General features: G+C 46.6%; 1 protein-coding gene across 4 annotated transcripts in view; it reads left to right on the forward strand.

Annotated features, from left to right (window-relative positions):
• Window positions 1-21417, forward strand: part of LOC100353508 (protocadherin gamma-C4) — a 193861-nt gene that overhangs the window by 7677 nt on the left and 164767 nt on the right. The window contains exons 3-4 of one of the 4 annotated variants that reach the window (XM_070076234.2): window positions 1128-5082; window positions 13114-13343. In XM_070076234.2, coding sequence (XP_069932335.2) covers window positions 2653-5082; window positions 13114-13209 — 2526 coding nt within the window. In that variant the 5' untranslated portion in view covers window positions 1128-2652 and the 3' untranslated portion in view covers window positions 13210-13343. Of the gene's footprint in view, window positions 1-1127; window positions 5083-13113; window positions 15728-18392; window positions 20835-21417 lie in introns of those variants that run through there. The other 3 variants (XM_089335983.1, XM_070076229.2, XM_070076240.2) reach the window with 3 other exon arrangements.

Here is a 21417-nt window from a genome sequence, read left to right on the forward strand (position 1 = left end):
CTAATTTGGGGGTAAAGATAAATACCTTAAACCTGGGGCATTTTAGTTGTAACCTTTTATTAATAAACATTGCAATGAGAAAAAGAAGGATGGTTGTGGCCTTATCTTCCTAGTTAAAAAATACTGCTGCTTAAGAAACCAACTTCTCAGCCAGCGCCGTGGCTCACTTGGTTAATCCTCAGCCTGTGGCGCCAGCATCCCATATGGGCACTGGGTTCTAGTCCCGGTTGCTCCTCTTCCAGTCCAGCTCTCTGTTGTGGCCCGGGAAGGCAGTGGAGGATGATCCAAGTGCTTGGGCCCCTGCACCCTCATGGGAGACCAGGAAGAAGCACCTGGCCCCTGCCTTTGGATGGGCATAGCACTGGCAGTGGTGGCCATTGGGGGAGGGGGGGTGTGAACCAACAGAAGGAAGACCTTTCTCTCTGTCTCTCTCTCTCACTGTCTATAATTCTACCTGTCAAATAAATAAATAAAAAAAGAAACCAACTTCTCTCAGAAGATAGTGTCATTGTATGAACACATATCATCCCAACAGACTAAAAATAAAAAATGTGGCTTTTTCCTTTTCAGTTATGAAGAATTAATAGCATAACCTCTTTGGGCTTAAATTTAAACTTTAAATTATATATTCATATGATATTTTTCTGATGAATTTCCAAGATCCCAGTGTTATTTCAAAATAGATTTGAGTGACTTTTAAAAACTTTAAAACCGCCGGTGCCGCGGCTCACTAGGCTAATCCTCCACCTTGCGGCGCCGACACACCGGGTTCTAGTCCCGGTCAGGGCGCCGGATTCTGTCCCGGTTGCCCCTCTTCCAGGCCAGCTCTCTCCTGTGGCCAGGGAGTGCAGTGGAGGATGGCCCAAGTGCTTTGGCCCTGTACCCCGTGGGAGACCAGGATAAGTACCTGGCTCCTGCCATCGGATCAGCGCGGTATGCCGGCCGCAGCGCGCCAACAGTGGTGGCCATTGGAGGGTGAACCAATGGCAAAGGAAGACCTTTCTCTCTGTCTCTCTCTCACTGTCCACACTGCCTGTCAAAAAAAAAAAAAAAAAAAACAACTTTAAAACCCACATAATACAGAGACGTTTCAGAAAAGAGGAAAACCTTAAAAACTTGTTCTTCAGGTTACATCAAGATGTTTCTCAGTCTGATGAAGAAATATCAAGATGTTCTAAAAACAGTGCTGTGATAGAGAAAAAGATAATCTGCTGAGCCTTCAAAACCAGAAAAAGAAAAGGAAAATGTTTAAAGAAATGAAGCCATTTTTCACTACCAACAGCTGCTTTTTCCTCACCCTCCAGAAGAGTCTAACTGATGGGAAGAGGGTCTTGTTTACCAGAGGAACCCTGTTTGAGCATCATGGAATGACCTAGAGGCCCCATTGTAAGTAAGTAAGAGGCACAGCTAGAAGGATACAACTGGTAGGTGCCCAAACATCTCTTAGAGATGTTAGGAGTACAACAGGTCCTCCAGTGTCCCCTGCCAATCTGCTTAAATTGTTTGGCTTCAAAATGACTACACAATCAGAACTAGAAACCACACAAGGCTTTGGAGTAAAAACTACACATGGCGTTGGAGCCATGGCACCAAGGCAACTTTTTCTTCAGGCTTAAGAATTTATCCTGATGACCATTATAGAATCAATGCTGATTTTTCCAAATGGTGATCCTGCTACATGATAAAGTTTTATAATAAACCATAATACAAAACACCACCTGTAACTCACTATTCTTTGTATATTATAAAATATCTTTGAAAGTATAAATTAGGAATTAAAATGTTCTACATGATACATGTACAAATTCTTAAGATTGTAGTCTTGTACAGCAAACTATTATGTTGGTATATCCTTTTCCTTATTAGTTTGCAAATGATTGGAGGAAAAACTACATTCCTTACTTTAAAAAGAAACACATGTTCTTCAGAATCACAAAATTTCTGGTAAATAAAGCACAGTGGAAGGAAATGGGATGGTCCGATTTTTTGGAAAGTCTAGCTTACATTCTAAATGGTTTTTTTTTTCTTCCAATTTTTTATCCTCTACTAAAACTTGGAAATTAGCAAGTAATCAAGGTACTACAGAAAAAGAGCAGGTACAGAACTGTCCTCCATAAAGTATTAACGAGTTCTTTGCTCCAATTTCCTGAAGAGCATAAAGAAAAACCACATAGCTTGGGGATACTAGGATTCTCTAGGGGACTGCAATTTAGCAACCTCTTGACATGGTTAAGTAAATGCACATAGTAGTTTTCTTTTCCATAAAGAAAATTATATATAGCAGAAGGATTAACTGTTTCTCTGACAATAATAACTTCCGGAAAGATCAGGTTAGGAACTATTTTTTAGGCGTGCAGTAACTGCTTAGGACTCTGGGCGCCGCTGTTCACCTATCTGGGCGATACCGGCAGTGACACACACGCAATGGGAAAAAAAAAAAAAAAAAAAAAAAAAAAAAGACCCTTGCGCCTCCTAGAAGCTTGATCTCCGCCGGGCTGGCTGAGCAATGTCTCCCTGAAGCAGCCCAAATCCTGTTTCTGGGCGGTTCTCCGCTCGGAATTGCCCTGAAAACTGGGTTAACTTGGGCTCAGAAAGGCAGAGAAACACTACCTTTTGTACCGGACTGGAAGAAAACTAAGAAGCAAGAGAGCAATGGCGATTCTGGCAAAGCTGACTGGGTGTAGCGGGCTGACGCTGCTGTGCCTTTTTCTGGAGCTGCGATTGGACCCCGTGGCCGGGAGTATTCTCTACTCGGTGGCAGAAGAAACAGACAAAGGTACCTTCGTGGGCGACATCAGCAAGGACCTGGGGCTGGAGCCGCGGGAGCTGGCGGAGCGCGGAGTTCGCATCGTCTCGCGAGGTAGGGCGCCCCTTTTCGCTCTGAGCGCGCGCAGCGGTGGCTTGGTCACGGCGGGCAGGATAGACCGCGAGGACCTCTGTGCTCAGAGCGCACGCTGTCTGGTGAGCTTTAACATCCTTGTGGAAGAGAAAATGAAGCTTTTCCCTGTCGAAGTGGAAATAATTGATATTAATGACAACACCCCTCGATTCCAGTTAGAAGAACTGGAATTAAAAATGAATGAAATAACCTCTCCAGGCACCAGGATCCCTCTGCCTTTTGGGCAAGACCTTGATGTGGGTGTGAACTCTCTCCAGAGCTACCAGCTCAGCTCCAACCCTCATTTCTCCCTGGATGTGCAACAGGGACCTGATGGGCCCGAACGCCCAGAGATGGTACTGCAAACGCCCCTGGACAGAGAGGCAGCAGCTGTCCACCACCTGGTCCTCACCGCTTCTGACGGGGGCAACCCAGTCCGTTCAGGGACTCTGCGCATTCGAGTTCAGGTGGTGGATGCGAATGACAACCCTCCAGCGTTTACTCAGGCAGAATACCACATAAGTGTCCCGGAAGATGTGCCACTGGGCACTCGGCTGCTTGTGGTCAATGCCACCGACCCAGATGAGGGAGCCAATGGGGAAGTAACATACTCTTTTCACAACATAGATCACAAAGTAGCCCAGATATTCCAGTTGCATTCCTACACAGGAGAAATATCAAATAAAGAGCCGCTGGATTTCGAAGAATACAAAATTTACCCAATGGAGATTCAAGCCCAGGATGGTGCTGGGCTCATGGCCAGAGCTAAGGTGTTAGTCAAAGTTCTGGATGTAAATGATAATGCCCCAGATGTGAGCATCACTTCTGTCACCCCTGCAGTCCCAGAAAACTTCCCGCCTGGGGCCGTAATTGCTCTAATCAATGTGCATGACCAGGACTCCGAAGACAATGGTCACACCACATGCTCCATTCCTGGAAACCTACCCTTTAAATTGGAAAAGCTAGTAGATAACTATTACCGATTGGTGACAGAAAGGACTCTGGACAGAGAACTTACCACTGGGTACAACATCACAGTAACAGCAACAGACCAGGGAACTCCTGCTCTGTCTACTGAAACTCACATTTTGCTGATAGTGACGGATATCAATGACAATGCCCCAGAATTCCATCAGGACTCCTATTCTGCCTATATTCCTGAAAATAACCCCAAAGGTGCCTCCATCTTCTCTGTAAAGGCTCATGATGCTGACAGCAATGAGAATGCACAGGTCACTTACTCCCTGGTGGAGGACACCATCCAGGGGGCGCCCCTGTCCTCCTACATCTCCATCAACTCGGACACTGGAGTCCTCTATGCACTGCGCTCTTTTGACTATGAGCAGTTCAGGGACTTACAACTGAGAGTCACTGCGAGTGACAGCGGGGACCCGCCACTCAGCAGCAACGTGTCGCTGACCCTGTTCGTGGTGGACCAGAATGACAACGCCCCTGAGATCCTGTACCCCACCCTCCCCACCGACGGCTCCACAGGGGTGGAGCTGGCGCCCCGCGCAGCAGAGCCCGGATACCTGGTGACCAAGGTGGTGGCAGTGGACAGAGACTCGGGCCAGAACGCCTGGCTGTCCTACCGCCTGCTCAAGGCCAGCGAGCCGGGGCTGTTCGCCGTGGGGCTGCACACGGGCGAGGTGCGCACGGCGCGCGGCCTGCTGGACAGAGACGCGCTCAAGCAGAGCCTCGTGGTGGCCGTCCAGGACCACGGCCAGCCCCCGCTCTCGGCCACCGTCACGCTCACCGTGGCCGTGGCCGACAGCATCCCCGACGTGCTGGCGGACCTGGGCAGCCTCAAGCCTTCCGCCAGTGCGGACGAGTCGGACCTCACGCTGTACCTGGTGGTGGCGGTGGCCGCGGTGTCCTGCGTCTTCCTGGCCTTCGTCATCGTGCTGCTGGCGCTCAGGCTGCGGCGCTGGCACAGCTCTCGCCTGCTGCGGGCGTCGGGCTGTGGCGGGCTGGCGGGCGTGCCGGCCTCGCACTTTGTGGGCGTGGACGGGGTGCGCGCCTTCCTGCAGACCTATTCCCACGAGGTGTCCCTCACGGCGGACTCGCGGAGCAGCCACGTGATCTTCCCGCAGCCCAACTACGCGGACACGCTGCTCAGCATCAGCCAGGAGAGCTGTGAGAAAAAGGATTTTCTGTCAGCACCGCAGTCTCTCCTGGAGGACAGGAAGGAAGCGCTTTCTCAGGTAAACTTTCGTAGTGAATTTTAAACTGTCTTGATAAAAATCACTCATGATTTCACTGACTTGCCTTCACTCTCCCCATGACTACTACACAGTCTTATCCCCCACGTCTAGGACAGATTTCTATGACAAGTGCTGGAAAGTCTTGATCAAGTGAATCTACGTGTTTATATCTAGGCATGTTTATAAATGTGTGAGATTGAAAAGAACGTAATGATGTAGGTGGTTGGCATGAAGAGTATATGTGAGGTACTCTTCGTTTTGAAAAGAGGACAGCATTAGAAACCAGGAGGTCTGGCTTCCGATCTTCTGATACTTTTTTTTTTTTTTTTTTTGGCTTGGCTCTTGCCAAATTATTCCATTACTCTGAGTTTACTATCCTCTTATCTGGATTGAATAGAAAAAAAAATTGTCAATGTTTAGTAGTTTCAAATTGCCTGAAGTCATAAGTACCTACCCAACTACCTCTTTATTTAATGCATATGCTATCTGTCGGTGTGCTGTGCTATTTTATTTGGGGACTTTTGAAGAATTGAAGGTGTGAAGTATTATTTTTTTGTCTTGCTAATATGAAATTATAGGAAGGTATAAAATCTGCAATTTTAAATTATTGTCGAGTATCTTAGCCCTTGGTTTAGTCTTTTATTGTGAGGTATTTTGTGCATAGTGAAGACTGCATCTGTGTGAATATGAAATGAGATAACAAAATGAACAACAGACTTCCTATGTGACTTGAGAAATAATTTTGAAGCCTCCTGACTTACACATACCTGGCATGAAAAGGACTAACAAAATCCAAGAATATACTCCACTTTATCATGTGTTAACTCTTCACAAGAAGAGGTATTTTATAGGGGAAGTAAGTCTATGCTTTGATTACTGTGCATAAAAAACAAAAAGAGGAAAGCAGAAGCAAGGTTATGTACAGGTGAACATGTGTATCTAAACAGATTAGGAAGTGATGAGCCAATCTAAAGCCATGGGGATTCTGATCTTGATTTACAAGCAAGAACTGAGAGTGAGGCCCTGGCATCCAAATGCCTTGGAAAATCAGAAGACACAACTTCTTGGGTCCCTGCCACCCACACAGGAGACCCAAAAAGTTCCTGGCTCCTGACTTTGGCCATTAGAGGAGATGACTAGTGGATGGAAGATATTCTCTCTCTCTCTCTCTCTCTCTCTCTCTCTCTCTCTCTCTGTCTCTCTCTCTAACTCTGCCTTTCAAATAAATAAATCTTTTTTTTAAAATCTTCACAAATATCCTAAAAGAAAGTTCAAAATTCTGATCACAGACAAAAACCTGGAGAAAATGAAAAAGAAGGAAAAGCAAGAGAACCTTGGAAAAAACAAAATAGCTTGATATGAAGCAAGAAATCAGGAGTGGGAAGTGAGAAGAGTAAAGGCAGATATTGTCAGAGGTGAAGGAGCACGTGAATCTCTATAGAACTGCGAGGAGGAGTGTTTTTGTTTGTTTTTAAAAGCCAAGTATTTTTTTCTAGGACTTATGCACTTATTTGAAAGGCAGAGTTACAGGAAAAAGGGAGAGACCGGGGTGGGAGGGGAGGAGCTCTTCCATCTGCGGATTCACTCCCCAAATGGCCAAAATAGTCAGGGCTGGATCAGGAGGAAGCCAGAGCTTCATCCAGGTCTCCCATGTGGGTGCAGACACCCAAGCACTCGGCTCTTCCTCTGCTGCTTTCCCAGCACATCAGCAGGGACCTGGATCAGAAGTGGAGCAGGCAGGACATGAAGGAGAGCCTGTATGGGATACCGACATTGCAGACGGCAACCTAACCTGCTATGCCACGACACTGGCCTCAAGGAGTTTTTTTTTTTTTTAATTAGACTCAAAAGCATCAAAATAATATTGATGAAAGGTTTCAAAACAAACTAGAGGCTGTGCTAGAAAACATGATGAGTTGATATCAATTATTGCCAAGAAAAATTTCATCAGTGTTCTTAGAGGAATGAATCAAACATGAAAAAACTTCACAGGGAAAGAATGAAAAGACAAACAGACTGAAGTGAAACCACAAATGGCAATCCTACTATGAATGGTGATTCAATATCTTAATTAAGATATCACAGATACTACCCTCTACATATTTAAAGGAAAACATTTATAGCTTATGAATAAATAGGTCTTATTTCAGGGATGCAAGGATTTCAATAAGAAACCACAAGTTTGTTCCCTAGATGGCCGCAATGGCCGGGGCTGGGCCAGGCTGAAACTTCATTGAAGTCTCCTGTATGGCTGCAGGGGCGCAAATACTTGGGCCATCTTCTGCTGCTTTTCCTAAGCCATTAGCAGGGAGCTGCATTGGAAGTGTAGCAGCCAGGACATGAACCAGCACCCACATGGGATACCAGTATTGCAGGCAGCGCCCTTACTCACTATGCCACAATACCAGCCCCTACAGGCTCATTTCAATATCGTCACGACAGAGCTCTTGAGAACATTCACCATGTAATAAAAATGGTTAATCAATGTAGTGATCTAAGGAAATTTTCTTATCTTGATAGAATATCTATTAATAACTTACAGGACTACCAAAGACATTCTATAGATCCAATGCCATCTCTACCAAAATTCTAATGAGATTTTTTTGCAGAAATAGAAGATTCCATCCTAAAATTCATATGGAACCTCAGAGGACCCCAAATATCCTAAACAATACTGACAAAAGAAGAATAACATCAGAGGTATCAAAATTTGTGATTTGGAAACTTACTACAAAGCTACAATAATCAAAACAGTGTGGTAATGGCATAAACACAAACAGAAACCAGTGGGATTGACAGCCCAGAAATAAACTCTCACATATAATCAAATTATTTTTCACAAGGATTCCAAGACCATTCAACTGGGCAAAAACAGGCTTTTCAGCAAATGTTGAGAAAACTGGATATCCATACACCAAAAAAAAAAAAAAAAAAAAAGTTGGAGCCTTACCTTACTCCATATACAACAGAAATTATTCCTTATACAAAAAATGAGCTCAAATGGATCACAGACCCAAATATAAAAGCAAAAACTATACAACTCCTAGAATAAAATATAGGAGGAAAGCATAGCTTGGATTCACCAATGATTTCTTGGACATGACATCAAAAGCGCCGTCAACAACACAAAATGTTGGATTTTATAAAAATTTTGAAGAGTAAACCAGCATATGGAAGATCTCTGTCTGTCTGTCTCTCTCTCTCTCTGCAACTTAGTCTTTCAAATAAAATAAATCTTTTTTTAAAAAGCTACAGAGAAAATATTTTTTAAAAATGTAAAACCTTTGTGCATTAGAGGACAGTCTCAACATAGTTAAAAGGCAGCCAACAAAATGGAGAAAATATTTCCAAGCACACATCAGATAAGAATTGATATCCAAGATATATGAGAACTCCTACAACTCAATAACAACAAACAATTGGATTTTAAAATGAGAGAGACATGAATGGACATTTTCCCCAAAGATAATATACAAATGACCAATAAGCACATGAAAAGATACCCAACATCACTAGTCAATAGGTAAATGCAAATCAAAACCTTACTGTGATACCACTTCACACTCATTTGGATGGCTATTGTTTTTTAAAAACAAAATAACAACTATTGGTAAGGATATGGAGAAATTGGAAACCTTTAACATTGCTGGTGTGAATGCAAAATGATGCTTGGAAAATGATTTGTTGATTCCTCAATAAATTAAACAGAATTATCATATGATCCAGCAGTTCCACATCTTTGTATATACCCCAAAAAAGGGAAAGCATGGACTTGAAGAAATATTTATTTCAGGCTGGCACTGTGGTATAGAAGGTTAAGCTTCCACCTGCAGCATCAGCATCCCATATGGGTACCTGTTCAAGTCTTGACTGCTCCTCTTCCAATCTAGTTCCCTGCTGATATGCCTTGGAGATCAGCAGAAGATGGCCCAAGTGCTTGGGCCCCTGCACCCATGTGGCAGACCCAGAAGCAGCTCCTGGCTTTGGATCAGTCCAGCTCCAGCCATTGCAGCCATTTAGGAAGTGAACCAGTGGATGGAAGATTCTCTCTCTCTCTGTAACTCTGCCTTTTGAATAAATAATAAAATAATTTTTAAAAAGAAATATTTATTCGTACACCCATGTTCATAGCAGTATTATTCACAATAGCCAAAAGGTGGAAGTGTCCAAGTGTCCATTGACAGATGAATGGGTAAACAAAAGCTATTTTGTTCACACAATGGAGTGTTGTCAAGCCTTACAAGGGAAGTTTTGACACAAGCTACAACATGTATGAGCCATGGAGACATTGTGCTAAGTGAAATAAGCCAATCACAAAAGAACAAACATTGTGTGATTCCTCTTATTTGAGGTTCTTAAGAGTAGTCAAATTTAAGCTGGACCGCGGCTCAATAGGCTAATCCTCCACCTGCGGTGCTGGCACACCGGGTTCTAGTCCTGATCAGGGCATCGGATTCTGTCCTGGTTGCCCCTCTTCCAGGCCAGCTCTCTGCTGTGGCCCAGGAGTGCAGTGGAGGTTGGCCCAAGTGCTTGGGCCCTGCACCTGCATGGGAGACCAGGAAAAAGCACCTGGCTCCTGGCTTCGGATCAGCACGATGCGCTGGCCGCAGCGCGCAGGCTGCGGCGGCCATTAGAGGGTGAACAAACGGCAAAAGGAAGACCTTTCTCTCTGTCTCTCTCTCTCACTGTCCACTCTGCCTGTCAAAAAAAAAAAAAAGGTACTACAGTCACTTAACTGTCTCAGCACATTAGCTGAGCCCACTCCTGAGCCAGTGCTCCCCAAGGAACCACAAGCAAGACCTGCATAACAGCAGAAACAGCTGCTGTCAGCCCAAATTGAAGATTACTGTATACATGAAACCAAGTTATTTTAAGACATTAAATTTGGGGATGGTTTATTTTATACAGTAAATGTAACTGAAGTGACGTGCATACAGTTTGATCCAGAAACTCCATTTTGAGGTTAATATCCTAGGCCTATGGTGCTGTGGCATAGAAGGTTAAGCCTCTGCCTGTGGTATTGGCATCCTATATGGGCACTGATTCCAGTTCCAGCTTTTCCATTTCTGATACAGCTCCCTGCTAATGCATCTGGGAAAACTACAGAAGATTGCCCAAATACTTGGTCTCCCACATGGTAGACCAGGAAGAAGCTTCTGCCTCCTTTGTTCTGGCCCAGCCCTGGCTGTTGCAGCCATTGGGGAGTGATCCAGCAGGTGGAAGATCTGTCTCTCTCTCCCTCTCCCTCTCCCTCTGCTCTTCTCTGTATCTCTGCCTTTCAAATAAATAAGTAAATCTTTAAAAAAAACATAGGCCTAGATAAACATGTAACACATGGAAATATGTACAGCAATGTTCATTATTTTCTGTAATAAAACAGAAAGAAAAGAGGGAGGGACAAGGGGAAGAAAAGCAAAGGAAAAACAAATATATATATATATATAGGTATTTTTTACACAATAGAATGCTGTACAGTAGTTAAAATACACAATGTCAATATAACTGAAAAATGTAATATTAGGGAAAGAGTGAATTAGATAATAAATATAGCATGTTACTAGCATGTTAATTTGGAATGAGCAAGAAAATTGTAGGGGCTGGTGTTGTGGTGCAGCAGGTTAAGCTGTGGCTTGCAACACCAGCATCCCATATTATAGTGCTGGTTGGAGTACTGGCTGCTCTGCTTCTGATCCAGTTTCCTGCTAATATGCCTAGGAAAGCAGTGGATGATGGCTCAAGTACTTGGACCCCTATAACCCATATGGGACACCAGAGTGGAGTTTCTGGCTCTAGGTTTCAATCTGGCCCAGATCTGGGTGTTGCAGTCACTTGAGGAGAAAAACCAGTGGATGAAAGATATGTGTGTGTATGTGTGTGTGTATCTTCCCTCCTCTATCACTCTGCCTTTCAAATAAATAAATAAATCTTTAAAAAATTATAGACAAATACAGTAAAATAATTCACAAGAATAATAAATGCTATATTATATTCTGGCTGTTGATTATCTCTAGGGAGAGAGGAAGAGAACTGTAATTAATAGAGGGTACCAGAAGGACTCGTCTCTTCCTGTGCATTTGTTTTAAAAATTTGAACTTGGCAAACCATAACAGTAACTGTTTCAAGGAGGAATCATCAATAGTGAAAGCTTAATCGTATTTAGAAACAGAACGTTTACATAGTTTCAAAGTACCTCACAGATTCTTATAAATTATATGAAGGGTAGAAGAAATGGGACAGACACCATGTACCTCCTGATAATACTTACCAAGAAGGATACAACAGCATTTCTGTAGGATTCCTGCCAACAACATGATTTTAATGTAGTCAGGAAAACATACAAACCCTAATGAGACATTCTACAAAATAACTGGCCAGTACTCTTCAAAAAAGTAAAGTCATGAAATATAAAGAAAGTGTGATGAACTCTTTGAGATGAGATGCCACCAAAGAGACATGATTACATGCAATGCATGATCCTGTATTGGATCTTAGACCAGAACATATTTTTCTTTTGTTATAAAGACATTATTGTGACAACTGGAAAAATTAGATTAAGATATGTAGATTAAATGACAGAACTATGTCAGTGCTAATTTACTGGTGCTTATATTTTGGTGCTGAATGGTCTTGACTTTAAGAAATATGCAAGGTTCGTGTCCTGACTGCTCCACTTTCAATCCAGCTCCCTGATAATGGCCTGGGAAAAGCAGTGGAAGGTGGCCCAAGTGTTTGGGTCCTTGCCACCCACCTGAGAGATCTGGATGAGGCTTCTGGCTTTGGCCTGGCTTAGCCCTGGCTCAGCCCTGGCCACTGCAGCCATCTGGGGAGTGAACCAGTGGATGAAAGATCTCTCTGTCTCTTCCTCTCTTTCTCTCTGAATTTCAAAATAAATAAATGTAGGAAGAAGTATGAACTAAAGTATTTTAAAGTAAAGGAGCATCATGCCTGCAACATACTCTGCAACAGGAGAGAGAAAGAGACCAGGAAAACTTTGGGATAATATGGGCAAAGAATATATGAAAATTCTTTGTATTATATTTGCAGTTTTCCCATAAGTCTTAAATTATTTAAAATAAGAATTTAAAAACTGATTTCACTTAAATATAGCAAGATGTTGAGATTTAATGAAGTTAAATAAAAAGTTTGGCTATATAATTCTCTACATTTGAAATAGTTCAAAATTTATTTTTGAAAAAAGCTCTTCCTGTTCTAGCTTTATTCGAAAGAATCACCTTAAGTTTCTACAGTGTTCCATGGTGCTTCTCACCTCCGAGCATTTGTTCTGAGGTTCTGGGACACAGCTCTAGTCTCTCTTGATCCAGTCCTACCTTTTGGGATTCGCCTTCAGTGATGACCTGGAAGTCTTTCCTGATCCTCAAATCCAGGCTGGAAACCTTTCCTAGGGATCCCCACATCAGCAAGTATTTCTCAGCTGATATCGCAGCAGCGGTCGCACTTGGTTAGCCTGCTCTCTCTACTTCCCACCCCTCTCCGTCCTGCAAGCCTCCTGGAGCAGGACCTGTGCTCATCAGGTTCACCATTTCTGTCTCCAGCCTCAGTCAAGCCAAGTGCCAGGCACATGTGCTCGACTGATGATTCAGTAGTTTAAATACAGGTTTTGAAGGTCAGTACTAAACGGTGAAGCACAGGAATACAGAATATGTAGCCTTAGAAAAACTGATGTTTCATAATCTTAGTGTCTCTGGATGTGCAATAAGCAGGGGGAAGGTGTTTGGAACAAGGGCAGCTTGTGGATTAATGACTTCAGCATTCGGTAATACTACCAAGGTCACATTTACTTAAACAACTCGTATTATTTTTGTGGGGGAAAATGATTCCTACCCTGAAGATTTACTTCTTAAAGTATCTTAAAACCATTAAGATCCTTGAAAACAATTTAAGGCGAACATAAACAAGAAAAAGCTGGTTATGTCTAGGCGGGTGCAGACACTAGTGCGGCCTCTGAGCGTCGCTGTTGACCACCTAAGGCAGCGAGACGCCCAGTCCAACCGGATTTCTTCCACAACGCAGGGGGCTGAGCGTTTGGCCCGCAAACTTCGGTGCGGCAAAGAAATTCAGTCCCGCAGTCCACAAGTTCCGCAGTGGCCTGGGCCCTCTGAGTGCTGATCATCTCAGACCCTGAACCATAAAGATTGGAATCCCGCACTGGAGGCCGGAGTTGGCTGGGAGAAAACACCGCGGCCGAAGGGAAATGGCGGTTCTGCAGAAGGTACCACGCAGCGCAGGGCTGGTCCTGCTGCGACTTCTCCTCGCCGCCCTGGGAGTGGCGGCAGCCAGGCAGATTCGCTACTCTGTGCGGGAAGAGGTCGACAAAGGCTCCTTTGTGGGCAACATCGCCAAGGACTTGGGTTGGGAGCCGCGGGAGCTGGCGCAGCGCGGAGTCCGCATCGTGTCCCGAGGTAGGGCGCAGCTCTTCGCTCTGAACGCGCGCAGCGGCGCCTTGGTCACCGCGGGCAGGATAGACCGGGAGGAGCTCTGCGCTCAGAGCGCGCCGTGCCTGGTGAGCTTTAATATTCTACTGGAAGACAAATTGACTATTTATTCTGTAGAGGTGGAGATCACAGATATTAACGATAATGCCCCTCGCTTTGGAGGAGAGGAACTGGAAATAAAAATCAGTGAAACCACTACCCCGGGATTCCGGATTCCTCTTAAGAGCGCGCATGATCCGGACGTGGGAGAGAACACCCTGCAGAAGTACGAACTCAACCCAAATGACCACTTCTCCCTGGACGTGCGAAGCGGAGCCGAAGGGAACAAGTACCCCGAGCTGGTGCTGGAGCGCGCTTTGGACCGGGAGGAAGAGGCGGTTCACCACCTGCTTCTCACCGCTTCCGACGGGGGCGACCCTGTGCGATCTGGCACCTCCCGCATCCGCGTGAATGTCCTGGACGCCAACGACAACGCTCCCGTTTTCACACAGCCTGAGTACCGCGTCAGTGTTGCGGAGAACGTTCCTGTGGGCACGCGGATACTCACGGTGTCTGCTACTGACGCAGATGACGGGTACAATGCCCAGGTGGCGTATTTTCGAGAGAAAACCCCTGGAGAGACTTCACAGGTGTTTGAGCTTCAGTCGACATCTGGAGATTTAACAATCGTAAAAAATCTAGATTACGAAGATGCCAAATCCCATGAAATTGACATTGAAGCCCAGGATGGTCCTGGACTTCTGACCAGAACCAAGGTTACTGTCACGATTCTCGACGTGAACGACAATGCCCCAGAATTCTACATGACGTCTGTTGTGAGCTCGGTTGCTGAGGACTCGGCTCCTGGAACCGTGATCGCACTGTTCAATGTCCACGATAGGGACTCTGGACAGAATGCATTTATCACATGTTCACTCCCCGAGGGCCTTCCTTTCAAGTTAGAGAGGTCAGTGGACAATTACCACCGACTGGTGACATCCAGAACACTGGACAGGGAACAGGCTTCCTCTTACAACATCACTCTGACTGCTAAAGATGGAGGGGATCCGTCCCTGTCCACGGACACCCACGTTTTTCTGCAGGTGGCAGACGTCAACGATAACCCTCCCGCCTTCGGGCGTGCGTCCTACTCCACATACATTCTCGAAAACAACCCCAGAGGAGCCTCCATCTTTTCGGTGTTGGCTCAAGACCCTGACAGCGACGACAATGCCCATGTGACCTACTCCCTGGCAGAGGATTCCCTTCAAGGGGCGCCCCTGTCCTCCTACATCTCCATCAACTCTGACACTGGAGTCCTCTATGCGCTGCGCTCCTTTGATTATGAGCAGTTTCGAGACCTGCAGCTGTGGGTGACAGCCAGCGACAGCGGCGACCCACCGCTCAGCAGCAACGTGTCGCTGACCCTGTTCGTGGTGGACCAGAACGACAACGCCCCCGAGATCCTGTACCCCACCCTCCCCACCGATGGCTCCACAGGGGTGGAGCTAGCGCCCCGTGCCGCAGAGCCCGGATACCTGGTCACCAAGGTGGTGGCAGTGGACAGAGACTCGGGCCAGAACGCCTGGCTGTCCTACCGCCTGCTCAAGGCCAGCGAGCCGGGGCTGTTCGCCGTGGGGCTGCACACGGGCGAGGTGCGCACTGCGCGCGGCCTGCTGGACAGAGACGCGCTCAAGCAGAGCCTCGTGGTGGCCGTCCAGGACCACGGCCAGCCCCCGCTCTCGGCCACCGTCACGCTCACCGTGGCCGTGGCCGACAGCATCCCCGACGTGCTGGCGGACCTGGGCAGCCTCAAGCCTTCCGCCAGTGCGGACGAGTCGGACCTCACGCTGTACCTGGTGGTGGCGGTGGCCGCGGTGTCCTGCGTCTTCCTGGCCTTCGTCATCGTGCTGCTGGCGCTCAGGCTGCGGCGCTGGCACAGCTCTCGCCTGCTGCGGGCGTCGGGCTGTGGCGGGCTGGCGGGCGTACCGGCCTCGCACTTTGTGGGCGTGGACGGGGTGCGCGCCTTCCTGCAGACCTATTCCCACGAGGTGTCCCTCACGGCGGACTCGCGGAGCAGCCACGTGATCTTCCCGCAGCCCAACTACGCGGACACGCTCCTCAGCATCAGCCAGGAGAGCTGTGAGAAAAAGGATTTTCTGTCAGCACCGCAGTCTCTCCTGGAAGACAAGGGAGAAACAACATCTGCTCAGGTAAACCATCCTTTCTCATACTTATTTTGCTAAAATCAACAAATTTACCTATTTACCTAATTGCTTCCACTGTTTGCTATATTTCTTTTATTCCCAATATTTCCTTAGGAATATGTTCATTTTTAGGAAATGAATTCTGGTGAATTATTTCTAGGGAATTTTAAGTGCTCAGAGTGTAAGGGATAGAACCAGCTAAATCCTTGTGTAATGAGTGTATATCAAAGTTAATTGGTGAAGGTGATATTGAAATTTACAAAAGGGCACTGCATTAAGAACTGTGCTGCCTGGTTTCCTCCTCACCCTCCTGCAAATTGTCTCATCTACCTGGATCAAGAGTTGCATCTTAAGAGCATGGAGGAGGCACTTTGTACCTGGGTCCCTTCCTCCTTTCCAGTGTGCCGTTTGCTTTGTGTTTAAGTCGTGTATAAATAGATGAGTGCCTTAGTTGGTTCATTGTTCCTCACTCAGTCTTAATATTTCCCCCATTGTTTGGCAGTGTCATTCTTCATTTTTCTTAAATTACATAACTTTCCCTATGAAACAGATAGAAATTCAGAAATACACATCTCACAGTGTTTCAAGAATTATCTCTGATGCTGGCATTGTGGCGCAGAGTGTTAGGCAGGTGCTTGCATCGCTGGTGTCCCTTATCAGAGCACTGGTTGGAGTCCCTGCTGCTCCACTTCCAATCCACCTCCCTGTAATATGCTGGGAAGGCAGCAGAGGATGGCCCAAGGAGTTGGCCCTCTGCCACCCATGTGGGAGACCAGGATGGCTTCCACCTGGTCCAGACCTGGCTGTTGTGACCCTTTCGGGAGCGAACTAGTGAATGGAAGATCTCTTTCTCTGACTCTTCTTCTCTTTCTGTGTCACTCTGCCTTTCAAAACAATCAATCAATAAACAAATAAATAAGTCTTTAAAAAGAATTATCGCTGCTTATATAAAAAACTGCCATTAGTAATGTGGTCCTTAAAGAAATATTACCGTTTGCTCTATAATAAATTGGTAGAATGATTATAAACAGATTTTTCTTCTGTGTTATTTTTTGTTTTTCATTTCAAGAAACCACATTGTCTTTCTAATCTTTAAAAATAATGTATATCTTCATTATGCCTTTGTTTAAAGAAAAGATACAGGGACTCAGAGGCCACAGCATACAGTTTCCCCCGAAGGTCCTCTGTGTACGTCTGTCTTCTCAAAGTTCCCAACTCATAGCAGCTGTAAAAATGTCCCAGGCCCTCTCCCATCAGTTTTCCTTCTCCGTTCCTCTTTCCATGTTGGCTTTTTATGCTGTTTATATCTTTAATAACAGAGGACAGTGAACACACATGTTTTCTACATCACGGGGATTGTTCTTAATTTTGATTGGAGAGTAAACACACATAATAGCTGAGATTGCAAAAACTGGCTTTTCATCTCACAAATTCAATGATTCTTTATTGTATTTAAACACATCTGACAAGGAAAAATTTGATACAATGTATTCCATTGTGTTTAATATTACATAAGTATCTATGAGGTAAAATTGGAACTAACTCTGGAATAAACTGCCATAACAGCTTTACTTGTAATTAATAAAGTATGAATAGAGGAAGCTAAAGACAGGGTTCCTATTAAAGTGTGTGGGGCCTGGGAGAATAAGTGCCTTTATAGATAGGTGCGTACTGCATCACACTGAAACTGAGAAATATGTTGTGTATCTATCTCTGTGCATGGAGAGTCAGGCATACAAGCAAAAGGATTCTGGAACAAAACAAGAATTTATCCCTTCCGATTTTAGTGGTGGTTTTTAGAAAACACTGGCACACTCCAGATTTAGGAAAGATGAGCCTCTTTCAGTACCCCAAGGCCTGTGATTCTCTCTCAGATCTAGATGTTGCCAAGCATTCTTTTCACCTCCAAGCCTTTCAAGGATCTACTCCTCTCATGTTTGCTGGGAAAGCCTTTTGCTTACCTCCAAGGCCAGGTTGGAGGCCTGCCCATTCTCCCTGCCCATTCTCCCCAGTGTAGTGATCACATCAGTTATTTTCCTGGTGAAGGAAGAGGCTGTGGCTATGTCATTCACCTAAACACCCCAGACAGACATATTGTCTGGAACCCGGTTTTGTGCTTGCTCAAACCGGTTAAATAGCAAATATTAAAACTAGAGTGTCAGGCTCTTAAGGACACATTCAAAAACAACTGGTATTTCTGGGTGATCCTTAAACTGAACATTTGGAAACACCAAGTCCACCATGTTTGAAGCAATATGGGTGAAGTTATGTTAGTGCATGACTTGATAGGAACTGTAACCAAAGTCACACTATCAATTCAGTTGTGTGGAATCAACACCAGGCCCATTACCTTTGACAAAAATGATTTCAGACTTCTGAGAACTTAAACTTAGAATTGTTAGCGAGGGTGCAGTAAATGGTTAGGCCTCTGAGCGTCGCTGTTGACCACTCAAGGGAAAAAAAGCTGGAGAGCAAGTCCTCCATTTCCTTGCTTCTAAAACGCAAAGAACCCGCACCTCAGTCTCAGAAGATCCCCAGCGGCTACCAAGCTCACCCCGGAGGTCAGTTAGCTCTGGGACCTAGGAATTAGGACCATGAAAGCCTGAGTGTCTTGGGAAAATAAGATTGGAATCCGTGGCGGGAAATGGGAACAAATTTCAGAGAGAAGAATTCACCAAGGAGGAAAATGACCAGTTGTCTGAGATTCCGAGACTGCGCGGGATTGGCTCTGCTGGGCGCGCTCCTGGGGACGCTGTGTGAGACAGGATACGGGCAGATCCGCTACGCCGTGCCGGAGGAGCTGGAAAAAGGCTCCTTCGTGGGTAACATCGCCAAGGACCTGGGGCTGGAGCCGCGGGAGCTGGCGCAGCGCGGAGTCCGCATCGTGTCCCGAGGTAGGGCGCAGCTGTTTGCTCTGAACGCGCGCAGCGGCAGCTTGGTCACCGCGGGCAGGATAGACCGGGAGGAGCTCTGCGCGCAGATCGCGCGATGCGCGGTAAAATTTAACATCCTGGTTGAGGACAAATTGAAAATTTTTGAAGTAGAAGTAGAAATTCAAGACATCAATGATAATGCTCCAAATTTTCTAACAGAGGAATTGGAAATAAAAATTGTTGAACTAACAGCTCCTGGAACCAGATTTCCTCTTAAGACAGCCTTTGACCCAGATGTGGGCGCAAACTCCCTGCAGGACTACAAGCTCAGCCTCAACGACTATTTCTCCCTGGCTGTGAATAGCGTGTCTGATGGAGCCAAGTATCCGGAGCTGGTTCTGGAGCGCGCACTGGACCGTGAGAAACAGGAGGTTCACCAGCTTGTCCTCGTTGCCTCTGATGGGGGTGACCCTGTCCGCTCAGGCAACTTGTACATCCAAGTGATTGTTCTAGATGCAAACGACAACCCACCAGTGTTCACACAGCCCGAGTACAGGGTAAGTGTTCAAGAAAACGTGCCAGTGGGTACGCGGCTTCTCACGGTCAATGCCACAGACCCTGACGAGGGATTTAACGCTCAAGTGTCCTATGTCCTAGATAAAATGCCTGGGAAGATCGCTGAGATTTTCGACCTCAACTCAGTGACTGGAGACATATCAATATTAAAAAGTCTAGACTATGAGGATGCGATGTTTTATGAAATTAAAATTGAAGCACAAGATGGACCTGGTCTTCTTTCAAAAGCCAAGATTTTAGTCACAGTCGTGGATGTGAATGACAATGCCCCAGAAGTTACAGTCACTTCTCTCACAGGCTCAGTCCCGGAAGAGGCTTCTGCTGGAAGAGAAATTGCCCTTATCCATGTGCACGACCGGGATTCAGGGCAGAACGGGCAAGTCACGGTTTTTGTCCTGGAAAACCTGCCATTTACCTTAGAAAAGTCAATAGACCAGTATTATTGCCTAGTGACAGCCGAGTCGCTGGACCGTGAACGAGTGCCAGAATATAACATCAGTCTGAGAGCCACAGACGGGGGAAGTCCGCCTCTGTCCACGGAAGCTCACATCACTCTGCTCGTAGCAGACATTAATGATAACCCGCCCGCCTTCCCTCACGCTTCCTACTCTACCTACGTTCCTGAAAACAATCCCCGAGGAGCCTCCATCTTCTCCGCCACCGCCCAGGACCCAGATAGCGACAGTAATGCCCGCATCACATATGCATTGACCGAGGATACCGTCCAGGGGGCGCCCCTGTCCTCCTACGTCTCCATCAATTCTGACACTGGAGTCCTCTATGCGCTGCGCTCCTTTGATTATGAGCAGTTTAGGGACCTGCAGCTGTGGGTGACAGCCAGCGACAGCGGGGACCCGCCACTCAGCAGCAACGTGTCGCTGACCCTGTTCGTGGTGGACCAGAACGACAACGCCCCCGAGATCCTGTACCCCACCCTCCCCACCGACGGCTCCACAGGCGTGGAGCTGGCGCCCCGCGCCGCAGAGCCTGGATACCTGGTGACCAAGGTGGTGGCAGTGGACAGAGACTCGGGCCAGAACGCCTGGCTGTCCTACCGCCTGCTCAAGGCCAGCGAGCCGGGGCTGTTCGCCGTGGGGCTGCACACGGGCGAGGTGCGCACGGCGCGCGGCCTGCTGGACAGAGACGCGCTCAAGCAGAGCCTCGTGGTGGCCGTCCAGGACCACGGCCAGCCCCCGCTCTCGGCCACCGTCACGCTCACCGTGGCCGTGGCCGACAGCATCCCCGACGTGCTGGCGGACCTGGGCAGCCTCAAGCCTTCCGCCAGTGCGGACGAGTCGGACCTCACGCTGTACCTGGTGGTGGCGGTGGCCGCGGTGTCCTGCGTCTTCCTGGCCTTCGTCATCGTGCTGCTGGCGCTCAGGCTGCGGCGCTGGCACAGCACTCGCCTGCTGCGGGCGTCGGGCTGTGGCGGGCTGGCGGGCGTGCCGGCCTCGCACTTTGTGGGCGTGGACGGGGTGCGGGCCTTCCTGCAGACCTATTCCCACGAGGTGTCCCTCACGGCGGACTCGCGGAGCAGCCACGTGATCTTCCCGCAGCCCAACTACGCGGACACGCTCCTCAGCCAGGGGAGCTGTGGGAAAAGCGACCCTCTTCTGATCTCTCAGGATTTAACTGAAGCGAAAGAAGACACCAAGCTACCTCTGGTGAGTTCTTTTTTTTTCCCAATATTATGAAAACAAGCATGCCAATGAGATTGTTATAAATCGTTAACACACATCTGTTTGAAAAATAAAGCAGCAAAGTCATCATTAGTGCTGATCTCTAAATATTTGTCCCTGTCTCCTTCCGGGTTTCCAATGGCACTTCCCGGCCTGGTTACAGCTGAGGGGCCTGTGTAGCCGGTTCTGATCAATGAATCTGTGAGTGGAAGTCACATGTGTCACTTCTCCTAGGAAGCTCTTGTTGCCATTTTGAGAATTTTCTCATCTGTAACTTATTCTTTAGAATTGTGACTGCTTCTTCTACCAGTTTCCTTGAGTCATTACGATGAGAAGAGCCTGTGGTTGCCCAACACTGCTCTGTATATCTATGAGGAATAGACCTTTTGCATTTTAAATCTTCATGAATTGAAATGTGTTAAGCCAGTCGACTCAGCCTGTCCTGATATAAATAAGCTTAACAATGTACTGATACAAGTTGTTTGGTGCTCCCATAAAGTTATATTTGACTCTGTCCAAGCCAGGCCACACACTTTTCATCACAAAGACATAAAAAGTGGTAGATTAA

The sequence above is a fragment of the Oryctolagus cuniculus genome, chromosome 6 (assembly GCF_051225735.1).
Source record: "Oryctolagus cuniculus isolate XC-2025 breed Fujian yellow rabbit chromosome 6, ASM5122573v1, whole genome shotgun sequence".
In the NCBI taxonomy this organism is placed as follows: Eukaryota; Metazoa; Chordata; class Mammalia; order Lagomorpha; family Leporidae; genus Oryctolagus; species Oryctolagus cuniculus.